Source organism: Ziziphus jujuba, chromosome 7, assembly GCF_031755915.1.
Source record: "Ziziphus jujuba cultivar Dongzao chromosome 7, ASM3175591v1".
NCBI classification, from domain to species: domain Eukaryota; kingdom Viridiplantae; phylum Streptophyta; class Magnoliopsida; order Rosales; family Rhamnaceae; genus Ziziphus; species Ziziphus jujuba.
Genome location: NC_083385.1, coordinates 11202661 through 11215637, shown reverse-complemented (window position 1 = coordinate 11215637; position 12977 = coordinate 11202661). Strand labels below are relative to the sequence as shown.

At 32.7% G+C, this 12977-nt stretch overlaps 3 protein-coding genes across 3 annotated transcripts; 2 read left to right on the top strand and 1 right to left on the bottom strand.

Annotated features, from left to right (window-relative positions):
• The first annotated feature begins 767 nt into the window (after window positions 1-767).
• On the top strand, window positions 768-3083 carry LOC107424764 (patatin-like protein 2). Its single transcript, XM_016034622.4, has 6 exons — window positions 768-980; window positions 1100-1281; window positions 1569-1758; window positions 1885-2046; window positions 2178-2483; window positions 2613-3083. Exons 1-6 carry the CDS (start codon window positions 867-869, stop codon window positions 2835-2837), a joined length of 1179 nt encoding a protein of 392 aa, XP_015890108.3. The 5' UTR covers window positions 768-866; the 3' UTR covers window positions 2838-3083.
• A 3013-nt stretch (window positions 3084-6096) lies between these two features.
• On the top strand, window positions 6097-7113 carry LOC107406147 (uncharacterized). Its single transcript, XM_016015498.2, has one exon. The coding sequence runs from the start codon at window positions 6097-6099 to the stop codon at window positions 7111-7113; it is 1017 nt and encodes a 338-aa protein (XP_015870984.2).
• LOC107408116 (peptidyl-prolyl cis-trans isomerase CYP40) lies at window positions 7061-11797 on the bottom strand. The gene is made up of 10 exons (XM_048479831.2): window positions 11387-11797; window positions 9662-10162; window positions 9372-9459; window positions 9230-9282; window positions 9045-9146; window positions 8345-8420; window positions 7873-7910; window positions 7700-7770; window positions 7507-7620; window positions 7061-7266 (listed from the first exon to the last, which is right to left on the bottom strand). Exons 1-8 carry the CDS (start codon window positions 11555-11557, stop codon window positions 7717-7719), a joined length of 1083 nt encoding a protein of 360 aa, XP_048335788.1. The 5' UTR covers window positions 11558-11797; the 3' UTR covers window positions 7061-7266; window positions 7507-7620; window positions 7700-7716.
• Window positions 11798-12977: the final 1180 nt, after the last annotated feature.

The following is a 12977-nucleotide window of genomic DNA, read 5'->3' as shown; positions in this document are numbered from 1 at the left end:
ATAAATGAACTTTATTAAAAATTTATAAATGAATTGTTCTAAACTTTGTTAGAAACTTATAAAAAAATTATTCTTTAAATATTATATTGGTGACACGAAAATATATGTTGTATTAAATTAAATCAATATAATATTGAAGAAAAAATAAATACAAAATAGTTCTTCTAAATTATGGAGAATCAAAATGAGTCTTTATTTCAATAATATATTAATGTAATTTAATATATTATTGAAATTATAGATCCTATAAAAATATATAGATATTGTCCCAGACCACCCGCATCAAGATATTGTCCGCTTTGGGTTCAAAGGGTAGCTCAGACCATCCACATCAAGATATTGTCCGCTTTGGGTTCAAAGGGTTCAGGCCCAAGGGCCCTCCTAGCCCCAGCTACCTAGCATTTCATGGGTTTAAAACTCGTCTTGAAGGGAAAGGTATTCACACACTTATAAGCCATGCTTCGTTTTCCTTTCCAACCGATATGGGATGTTACATCTAGGCCCAACCGAGATATTGTCCGCTTTGGAAGCTAGGTGGTGAGCCCAATTCTACCCCTCACGGTTTTACTTTTTCTTATGGGAACGCGTCTTCAAGATAAATGTATTCACATGCTTATAAACCATATTTCGTTCTCCTTTTCAACCGATGTAGAACTTCACAGACTATCTATGAGATATCGAATTATTAATTTAAAATATGGTTTTGTGAAGATACAGGTTCACATGAAAGATAGATTGCAGCCTATAAATATCCTACACATGCTTATGTTTATCTCACCACCATAGAAATTTATTGGAAATAGAAGCTAAAAGACGTCACTTACAATTTCTTTCAATTTTAGCAAGTTCTTTTCGATCAAAAGTACATGGCTACTAGTGTTCCAAAGGGAAGTAAGGTTACTGTTTTGACTATTGATGGAGGTGGCATTAGGGGCATAATTCCTGGCATTCTCTTAGCCTTTCTTGAATCCCAACTTCAGGTATGTATATATGTTTATAAGAATCTCCCTGCTCTATATTATGTTAAATATATATTTATCTATTTTTTCATGTTTGATTATATGGTAGTCCATTTGTATATATAAACTTGGTTTTGTAGGCGTTGGATGGATCAAATGCAAGACTAGCAGATTATTTCGACGTTATAGCTGGGACAAGCACGGGAGGGTTGGTGACCACCATGCTCGCTGCTCCCAACAAGGATAACCGACCCTTGTATGCTGCTAAGGACATCAGTACCTTCTACTTGGAGCACTGCCCCAAGATTTTTTCTCAGGAAAAGTAAGTTCCATTGCAGCCGTACACCTAAACCAAAAAAAAAGCTTTGAAATTAATTAATACCCTTTTAAACAGACTAATATATATATATATATATATATATATATATATATTTTTTTTTTTCTAATCAACCATTTCTGATAAAAGCTAAAACACTTTACCAAATCAATAAATAAATAAAAACCAAATCACTTTTTTTCCTTTTTTCTTCCCTTCACTTGTGGATTTCAATCAGCAAATATAATATTTTACTAAAGAAATTTCTCGGATGGGTGTTTATGGGGACTCAGTCGGGATAATTTCCAGACAAACCCTTCAGCAGGTTTCTTTGACTGGGGGCCAAAGTACGATGGCGAGTACCTTCACTCGCTCGCAAAGAACTTGCTGGGCGACCTCACTATCAAACAGACACTTACAAATGTTGTCATACCAACTTTCGACATCAAACGCCTTCAGCCTGTGATTTTCACTTCCAACGAGGTGTATATATATATATATATATGTTCGTGGAAATTAAAAATTAAATAAAAACTTTGGTATTAAATTAAGAATCAAGTTTCTCAATCGGACACAAAAAGCAATAACGAAAATTTTGTTGTAAAACAGGGAAAAAGAAAACCTACAAAAGATGCTCTGCTTTCAGATGTGTGCATCGGAACCTCCGCAGCTCCAACTTATCTTCCGGCACACTACTTCGAGACCAAAGACAATGACGGAAATCCTTACACTTTCGATCTCATCGACGGTGGAGTCGCCGCAAACAATCCCGTAACCAATTTTTTTTTTTTTTCCAAAATTCAGTTTTTTGGTGTTGAATTTCGTATATTCATATTCATATTCATATATATATATATATATATATATGGAGTGACTGAATTTCATTTTGTGAAAATGAAAAGACAATGGTGGCGATCACCGAAATTTCAATGGAAATTACAATGAAGTACAGCACAGAATTCCCAGAGATAACACCCATGGATAGCAGAAGAATGTTAGTATTATCATTGGGAACCGGAGCAGCAGAGCATGAAGAGAAATACAATGCAAAGAGGGCCTCTGAATGGGGGTTGCTTCCTTGGGTGTATAATAATGGAAGCTCACCCATATTAGACATTTTCTCACATGCAAGCTCCGACATGGTTGATATCCATGTTTCTACTCTGTTCCAGTCCTCGAACAGCAACAAAAATTATCTCCGTATTCAGGTAAAATTTTTTATTTATTATTATTATTATCGATTTGTATTTTGTTTTAGTTATAATATATTTTATGTGATTGATTGTGGATAATAATATTATTATTAATAAATATTAAAAAAAAAAAAAACAAACTAGGATGACACGTTGACCGGTGATGATGCGTCCCTTGATGTTGCGACGGAGAAGAATCTGAAAAGGCTTGTGGAGATTGGTGAGCAACTGTTGAAGAAGCCGGTTTCGATGGTAAATTTGGAAACTGGCAAGCATGAGGCTATTGAAGGAGAAGGTACCAATGCTGAAGCTCTTGTCTGTTTTGCCAAACAACTCTCACAGGAGAGGAAGCTCAGACAATCCGAATAGCTGATCAGGAAAAGGACAAAGTATGGAAAAACTATACCCATGCAAACAAGGAAGCCCAGACAATAAGAAGATGAAGAAGAAACAAAAAATAATAAATAAACAAATAAATAAAACGTCTTGGTCGACTGCTATCTTTTGTTATTTCTTTTGCTGCTTTTGAAATTTGAACATTGAAGTCGTTCTTGATTGATGCCTTGTATTGTTTTTTGGCTAAAGATTGTATAATTTATTTAGCTATTTGATGGAGATCCTCTGTGTCCAAAATGTTGTCCCTTTTTCTGTTCCACAAATAAAATGTTGCCACGTTAGCCTAATTTTTTTTTTTTAAAATTCCCTAATGGGCGTTTTTCAACTCAACTATACAAATTTTTGTTCCAAACTTCCACAAATCGAAGATTGATAAACCCAAGAACATGTGGAGTGGAAAAAAAAAATAAAAATATAAAAGGGATGAAAGCTATAAAATGGTATTTGTATTGAAAATAAATTCAAAAAAAAAAAAAATTAGAGGAAAACAAATTGTGCTTATGGCGATATGTGCACACAAAACTTCAACCCCCAATCTGATGGGAAATGAACAAAATAAAAAATCAAAGAAATTCGATAAAGCGTTTCATAAAGCTCTTTAGATTCTGGACTTATTCGATTCTTTGGATCAACCTTAAACGTCCATATAAACACAGCAACGTTTTAAGAGGGTGATGTCCTTTCCCTGCACTTTGAATCATAAAGAACGAATATAATAGTAAAAATTTATGATGCACAATTTCTCCCAATTTTTATTTTTATTTTTTCACATTCTTGAGCCCCAAAATTTTATTTGTGGGACAACAAAGGAAACAAGTGTTGGAGACAGAGGATCTGGATCCATAACTACATATTCACCATTCATTCATTATTTCTTTAGTTTTTTGGAAATCTTATATTTGCAAATATGATACACAATAACATATCAAATTAAAAAATAATTAAAATAATATAAATATTTTAAATATAATTAATAACATAACTCAACAAAATAATGGTATGAACTATACATTCCTTGTGAGCCAAAAATGCCATCATAAGTCCCATATGTATATATAATGCTATAGACATAAAAAAATAATAATAATAAATAAATAAAAACACTATTATAATAAAATGATATGACATTATTTTATTGGTTTGAATATTTAATTATAATAATATTTTAAAACATTTATTTATCTATATCTAAGTTATATATATATATATATATATTTGCCCGGTAAAATATTTAGTTAATTTTTTGGTACTTTTAACATTATTAATATATTAACTCTCAATTTTATTATTGATTATCATTATAAATCAAATGACAATAATTTAAAAAAAGAAGAAGATAACAATGACGTGATTGTTTATGTAATATTAAATTTCATGTAATGGTCTCGTACCATAAATATTAATATCAATTACCAGTAGCCGAGCTAGAATTTTTAGGTTGTGGCAGCAAAGTTATTGAATTTTTTTAACATGTACATATATAGTTTCAACATGAATATCAACATGTTTTCGGAAAAAAAAAAATGTATGCAAACATAAGTTATAAAATAAAAATATTTCATCATAATAATGAATTACTGTACTTACATTCTTCATATTTATTTATATTATGTAAATCCCAATTTAGCAATCCTTGTTCATTGGACTTTTTTTGTTTAATTGAATTAAGTTATAAATATTGAGGCAAGTAGAAGGTACATTGCATCACAAAACGAAAATGATATACAAAAAGTAGCTTTATTTGTTTTCTCATAATATCTTTTTTTTTTTTCGTTAAAGTTTTCTCATAACATGGACGGTAACACTTGTTATTGTTGTCATAAAACTTATTTGTTTATATAATTTATCATTATATAGGTACCACAGTATCAGAAAATAAATCATGGCGCGTATACTGTATGTATAAGTATAATTCATCTATATGGAATTAACCTTTTTTTCTGGTAATGAGCTCTGAAAGCAACTATGAACTCATCTAGGTCATGAGACAAAAAAAAATAAAACAACCAGAATTTTATGAGAAGATTCAATGACAAAATAATTTTTTTTTGCTGATTTGTAATTACATTTATAAACAATACCTGAGATATCCTTTTCGTTATCCTTTTTGTTTGTATTATTATTTTTTTTTTATGGTAAATGTCTTTTTATTTATAGGATGTAAAGAAGTAATAAAAATATTTATCTTTCTTTGTCTTCAGTGCACTTGAATATAAAAAAGGAAAGTGAAGATGAAAAGCTTAGAAAGAAAATCGGGTAAGAGAGATAATGGGTAAGTGAGACTTGAGAGGGTAGGGAAAAAGAAAAAAAGAAAATTCTCATAAATAATCATCAATGATATATACATATTAAATAACTATTATTAAATAATTTATTTTTAAAATTTTAATATAAAAAATAATAACATTAAATGTCTCGATTGATAATTGTTATTAATAATGACAAATAATAAAATTTATAGTAAAATTTATGAAAAAGAGAATACCACACGTTAGTGAGGAATGAGAGGGGGAAAAGGAAAGAAATTTTGTAAAAGTGAATATGAAAGGCTCTTTTTATTAGAATTACTTTGCCAGCCTTAGAAAAAATTAAATGTGGAGACAAAATTATAAAATGACATTTCTTTTCAATGAAGAAAATATATATACTCCGAGGGAAATTTCCAAATCTGCATGGAGGCAGCTGTCTCCGCCCATGTCGATTACCATTATCATAAATTTAGATAAGGCATAATATAATATATAGTTTATATAATATATCCTATAAAATGGAGAAGAAAGCTGCCTCCGTGCTGATTTTGCGTGCCAAATGAACTATGTATATTTCAGACACACACACATCCAAAAAAAAAAAAAAAAAAAAAAACAGAGAACATTTCAAGGTAAAAAGGTTCATTATTATAATATATATGAGATGCCAAAAAATTTTATAATTTACTATTATAATTATATGATACAGATGGCAAATAAATTTATATTTGCAGACTGATTTGGCGGCATGCTTAGCATTCAAAACTAAACATATGGGACATTTTTTTCACATACAGCCACGGTAACAACAAGGCATCTTGTCTTTAATTTTATGTTAGGATTGATTTGGAATACTCACCAAACAGAACAAATTAAACAGCAAGACATAAAAGAACAAAATTTGAGCATTATAGTTTATAACTAGAAGCTGAATACGAAAGCTATCCGGAATTTCCAATTTTTGCATTTGTGGAAGAGAGTAAATGGAGACGTATAATGAGCACACAACAGAGGGCAATTCAGAGATAGAAAGAGATTTAGAGCATAGCCATGGCAAAACATGGAGTGTCAAAATGGAAGAATTGATCAAGGCCAAGGAACAACTCAAGAAAGCTAAAGACAGCACCATGCAGTCATGGCTAGACTCCAAACCTCTCATCGATGAACTCGAAAGGTTGAAGTCCAGCTTCGCAGCTGCTGAAAACCGACGTACTAAGTCGGTTACTGTCATCTCGGAGCTAGAATCACAGCTTGAAAGTATCAACAAGAGCATCAGATCCAAAAAGGATGAAGAGCTCAGAGCCACGGAGATGATCAATGACAGAAATCAGGCACTGGATCAAATTCGCGAAGAGATGGAAAGGATGAAGCAGGATGAAGAGGATGAACGACAATCAAGAATAAAATTGAAGCAAACTCTGAGGATAAAAAGACATACTCTTAGGTCTTTGCAACTAGCACTCCGTGCTGTACGAATGGAAACTGAAGCTTATAGTGCATCTGCAGCAGAAGCACTTCGGTACATAAAATGTATAGAAATGGAAAATACCAATGTCCAACTCACTCGGGAAGACTACCGTGCCTTGTCGAAAAAAGCCGAAGATGAAAATTCCCTTGCAGCTTGGCGTATTTCGGTTTCCATGGAGCAGAAGCTTGCAGCTGAGGCAACCCGAGACATAGCTTTGGCGAAACTGAAAGAACTACAGTCTGGAAAGAGAACGAGGGGAAGGGAACTTAGAAAAGGAAAAGAAATCGGAAAAGGAGACGAAGAAGGTACTAGCACTAGAGTGGAAGTGGAAGCACAAGTTGATAACATCGGGGAGGTTACAAGTCCTAAAGTTGCAGCCAAATCAACAGCTCGGGCCAGTCAGGCGAAACCACGACCAAAGAAGAGAAGATCAAAAAGAAATAAAAATAAAAAAATGGTTGCAAAAAAGAAACTGTCAATTTTCAGTAAACTAAGACTCTGTCTTTTAAATGTAAGGAAATTGTTTCAGTGATTGCAGTGAATTCATGAAGTAGCAATGCGGTTCTAAACAGCAATGAAATGACACAAATTTTGTTTGGACAAAAAGTGGAAAGCATTCGGAACAACAATTTGGTTTTAGGCTCCAGCTGTTCTGCTAGCTTCTTTCCTGCCCCCATCAAAAAGCCTGAAAAACATCAATGAACATTATGTAACAAGAGTTGATACTAAGATCACTCAAATTCTTTTCCATATAATCCACACTGTGGATGTGAATATTTGAGCCATCAAATTCATTGCTTAATTAGATGTAATTTAATTACCAAACGTAATGGATTTCCTTTCTCTCAAACCATGTGATAACAATTGTATAATTTACAAGAATCAGGGTATTTGGCAATATAACAAAGGGAAACAACATCAATACCTTATGTTTCCAGTAGCTAACCAAGATTGAGAACATATTAGCATGAAACGTTGACTATGTAACTTTAGCAAGTGCAGAACGAACCAAAATCGGCTCATCCAGAAAATGGACATACTGCATTTAACATGAATATAGTCAGCCCCCAATTTGGATGATATAACAAATCCACACTCATCGAAAGAAATAAACATACCATTTGACTGCCTAAGTTTATTGGAACATTCTGGAATACGCCTTCTTTTCTTGATCACGCCTATTAGCTATCTGCAAAACATATTTAAGCTTTCAAATTCTGTATAGAAAGAACAAAAAAAATAAATTCATTGTTTGGCGCATAAGTTTATAAAGCAAATGAAAATGTCTAACCTTCATCTTAGCAGCTGCAAGCTCTTTCTTAATTCCTCCTGCAAGGAGAAGTATATGATTGATGTCATGATTATTATTCAGAAGCAGATTTCTGCAGCCGATCATTAACCTCTAACACAAAAAAGAAACTTTGAAAATTTGCTGGATTTTAGTAATGGAGGCTCAATTTAATAGGCATATCTTTCAACTTATGTTCAAGTCAGACATTTTACATACTACTATGTTTTGTTTGTGGCGGCAATGGTAAGCCGCTCATGTTAAATAAGATTTCAGAAACGAGGGTGGATTTTTTATGGCATAAAAAATCTTGTAGTCAGTTGATCGGTGAGTCAACTCCTGATTTCTCAATTAAAGCCAATTAGTGATTCAAAATGTTTAAAAAAAAAAAAAAGAAAAGAAAAAAAAGCTAGTTTCTATTAAGCAGATATTGTATTTAATAGAAAATTAGAATGCACATGAAAGAGCCACTAACCATCACTTGGTTCCAACTCCAGTGCCTTCTTGAAGCTCTCAACCGCAGCATCAATGTCATTAAGTGCCATATGCGCCTGAAAGTAGCAGTCTTACACCTTTAGATTGAAAACAAACATTGATACACCATAAGATGCAAACAAACAAATGGTAGCGGATGATATTGATCTTCTAGATTTCTAGCAGTTGTAACAATTAAGGTCGAGCAATTTAGCTAAAATGTAAAATAAAAGATAAGGCTAGAACTATGACCGACTCTAAATTAAAAAACATACTCAATAGGTAATAGCTAAGTAATCAACTCCTTGCTGGTTTACAACTCAATATTCTCCAGTAAATTTTTGAAGGAAGATTTCCATGTAATGCCTTTCTTAATACCGCTAGGAAATATGTCACTTTTCAAGTATTTTGAATATTTTCACTGTCATTATTGTTGCTCCATAATCATTTATTTATTTATTTATTTTTGTTTGGAGAAATTTTGTTTAGTTTTGAAGGTTTTAGGTAAGGTGAGAAGTCATTTGCTCCATGAATAAAATGTAGCAAAAACTTCAAGGAAAAAAAAAAAAAAACAATAAATCAAGAAAAATTATTATAATTTACAATTGAATATATATAAAGATTTCTTAGTTTTTATAAAGACTCAAATGGAAGTTTCCTCCTTAAAGAAACTGCATGTCTTGAAAATGGAAGCTACCGACCTGGCCTTGGCGAAACAGAGCTTTCACATTGTCTCCATCACGCATTGCAAAGTCTGTGTCCAACAATGCTCCTTTTAAGTCTCCTAACTTTAATTTACAGGCCTAAAAGCAAAAATTTCACGGAAAATTTTTAGAATATTACGAAACATAAGTATTTTAATTATGTGATAAACAAGAAGCCTTACAGAACTATTTGTAAATATCTGCGACTTGGTTTTTCGTAAAGAGGAGCTCGTCTCTGTACAATCAAATATTAGTAACTAATTAGGATACTAAGCAGAATGGCCATCACTACACCACACAACAAAGGCAAAGTAAACAGTTCACCTTCATCAATATCTTCCTTTTCCCAGCAAACGTCAAGGTAACGCAAAGCCTTGCGATACTTTCTTAGAGCCATTTTGTAATCTTGCTTCTGCAAATCAAAACAGTTGGACTCCAGTCAAAACTAGAAAGAACAGAGGTTAAATTGCTATTCTAGAGTATGGGACCCATAAAGGATTAAAATCATAAGAAAATATGAATGAAACATTATTTGTAGAAATCTCTTGGCTAGTAAACTGAAGAAAAATGAACTAAACACGAGTACAGACAATATCATCTGATCAGTTACATACCTTGTACTGCTCATTTCCAAAACTTTTAATAGAGTCTACAGCCTTAATCCACCAGGAAATTCCATGTGACTTGTCATGGAGGTCAGCTGGCCAATCAGGGTAAGTATCACCATCTTTGAAGAAGTTAGATACTCCATCATCTGCCCCCTCAGGAATTTCCCCACAATCCACAATTTTAACTTCTTGAGTGGGGTAATCGCCGTCTCCAGTAGGAACATGCTCGATGGTACGAACAATACCCATACCTTTGATTACCTTGCCAAACACAACATGTTTTCCATCTAGATGAGACGTTCGGGTTGTAGTAATAAAGAACTGAGATCCATTTGTGTTGGGACCCGAATTAGCCATAGATAGCATTCCTTTCCTTTCATGCTTTAGCTCAAAATTTTCATCTTCAAATTTCAAACCATAAATGGATTCTCCCCCAGTCCCATTTCCAGCAGATAAGTCTCCACCTTGGATCATAAATCCTTTGATAACGCGATGGAAACAAACACCCTGTAAGCATTTGATGGATTAACATTAGCTTATCAATAAAGAAATGAAAGGAAACTAGAGAGGGAAAAGAAAGCGGTTCACTTAGGAAGATGAAAGTGTTTAGAGCATTTCAAGGGTAGACAATTTCGAAACGAAGCTCTCCGCAACATTCACAGAAATAAACATAGGAAACAATCTCAAAGTTCATTTTTTCACAACCTTATGTTCGATAATCCCTTTGCAGGAAAAACAAAAAAAAAAATTAAAAAAAAAATTGAGAACTTTTTTAGACTTCAACAACTTGAGTGTGATTGAAGAACATATAGTTATTTCTACTTTCAAGGTGTAACAAAGCCCACTACAATTAATCGTGTTAATCTAACTGATCAGCAAAAATATTGCAATTATACTTAGAAGCTTTACCCATATATCTCACTGAAGTTTTTTTTCTTTTTTTTTCACAAAAGAAAAACATTTCATACAATGACACTTTTTCAAGCACTACGTGTGCATTAGCACAGTCCAAAAACACTCCTAAAACCTCAACAACTTGAGTGTGATTGAAGAACATATAGTTATTTCTACTTTCAAGGTGTAACAAAGCCCACTACCATTAATCGTGTTAATCTAACTGATCAGCAAAAATATTGCAATTTTACTTAGAAGCTTTACCCATATATCTCACTGAAGTTTTTTTTCTTTTTTTCTTTTCACAAAAGAAAAACATTTCATACAATGACACTTTTTCAAGCACTACGTGTGCATTAGCACAGTCCAAAAACACTCCTAAAACTTCATGCATATTTCGTTGAAAGAAAACGAAATTTCCGTACTATATTGAGAACCCAGAACGAAAAATGTACGAGTTATGTCCGAATCCAAAGTTTTGCACAATATAAAAATGCAAGAGGTTAAGAGCCCAAAGCTCTTGTCTTTTAAATAAACCATTGAAAAACAGGACCCGCATTAGCATGCTACAGTGCATTCTCGTAATGAACAAACAATAAACGATTGACAAGCTAATCTAAGAACCACCTTTGCACCTCAAATTGCATCTCTTTCATTGTACAAATAGAAATAACACCCAGAAATCTAATAAACACACCCCCCCACCCCCCCCCCCCCCAAAAAAAAAAAAAAAAAAAAAAAAAAAGAAACAAATGCATGCCAATTCACCGAAGCTTCAAAAAGATTATTATTTTTTAATAATTTTTTTGAAGAAAGAAGAAAAAAGCAGAGATAGACCTTGTAGTGGAGAGGAGCACCAGTAGAAGGGCCAATGCCCAAGTGTCCAGTACAGAGAGCTCTGAAATTCTGAGCAGTTTTGGGCACCACATCTTGGTAAAGCTCCACCACTATTCTTCCTTCAATCTCTCCTCCTATGCTTATGTCCAAATAGCACCTTGGATTCACCATCTTCAACACTTCAACACCCCTTCTGAAGAATCAATCAATATTCAATCCTAAAGGAACCAAAAAAAAAGAAAAGGAAGATCCCAATCCAAGTCCCGCTTTTTATTTTGAACTCTACCGCCACACGTCTCAACCCCTTAACACCGGCCCACCGCCACCACCACCACCACCACCACTTTCACTGCCCCTTTTCTTAATATAGTTAACCAACGAGTAAGGGTGGCTCGTTTGTGAGTCTATCTAAAGAACACTTTAAAGTAATTTTTAAATAATCATTCAATTGGTTTTATTATTATATATATATAATCACTAAATAAGTAATTATTGTATAACAAATTTATTAAAAATAATTGTAATTTCTTGTATTATTACTTATTTTGTTCAGTGTTTTTAGACCTTTTGAATTCACTCCCAAGTTCTAAGCTGCCTCATGTGCTATAATGCGCCCCCTCGCACCCTGCGCCTTCCCTTTGTTACTTTTGTCGTTTAGCGTGGGGGAACTGTGGGTTGCGATAAGGTGGGACTAAGGTGTTGGTGGACTGGCACCCTTATCACCGTTTGCATGGCCTTTTTAGGAATTTGGACGGCACTGATTTTTAGGCCATTTTTTAGAGACATTCTTGAAAAGAAGCGACGGTGGACAAAGTAAGTTGTACTGCGAAAACTGTGATACGGTATTCATTTGGTCGCCAGATGCCAACTCTATATCTAGGCGGGCCCCACTGGATCGGATATTGTGCCAGTGACTTGTCTGAATTGCCGTACCCAGATCTCTGCGCTGTACTGTTAAAGTAAATTTTGCATCTTCCTTTTTCACTTTTGTAACAAAATTTTCAAATTGGGAAATTCCTTTTTCTTTTTTCTTTTTTTCTTTTTTTTTCTTTTTTTTTTTTTCCGAAGGAGATCATTTTTTCAAAAATAATTTTGATGTTATGCGTTTTTTTTAATATAACATGTGATTAGTGATAAAAATTATCAGTGCCATGTACATGTTTTTATTTAGGAATTTCAGGCAATTGCGTAGTTAATCCCGAATTATTATATTCATATTCATACTTAAGGCATATTTAATAGAGACAAATAGGATGAAAAAAATAATAATTATTTTATAAGTTTAAATAAACTTATATTTGATTAGTTCCTATATCAATAAATATATATTTTTAGGAATTACCTATTTTTTCATTTTAAAAAATATCCATTGTTTATCAAAAATTTTTAAAAAAAAAATTATTCTTTACCCTAAGTATATTATACCTTTTTTAGAAAAACAAATATGGTAAATATAAAATTGATATTTTTTAAGAATTTTAAATTTGGTACATTAATAAGAAAATATTTTTAAAATCACATAAAATAAAAAATTTATATATAAAATAAATTAAATATACAGATAATAAATTATATATTTAATTAAACAAAA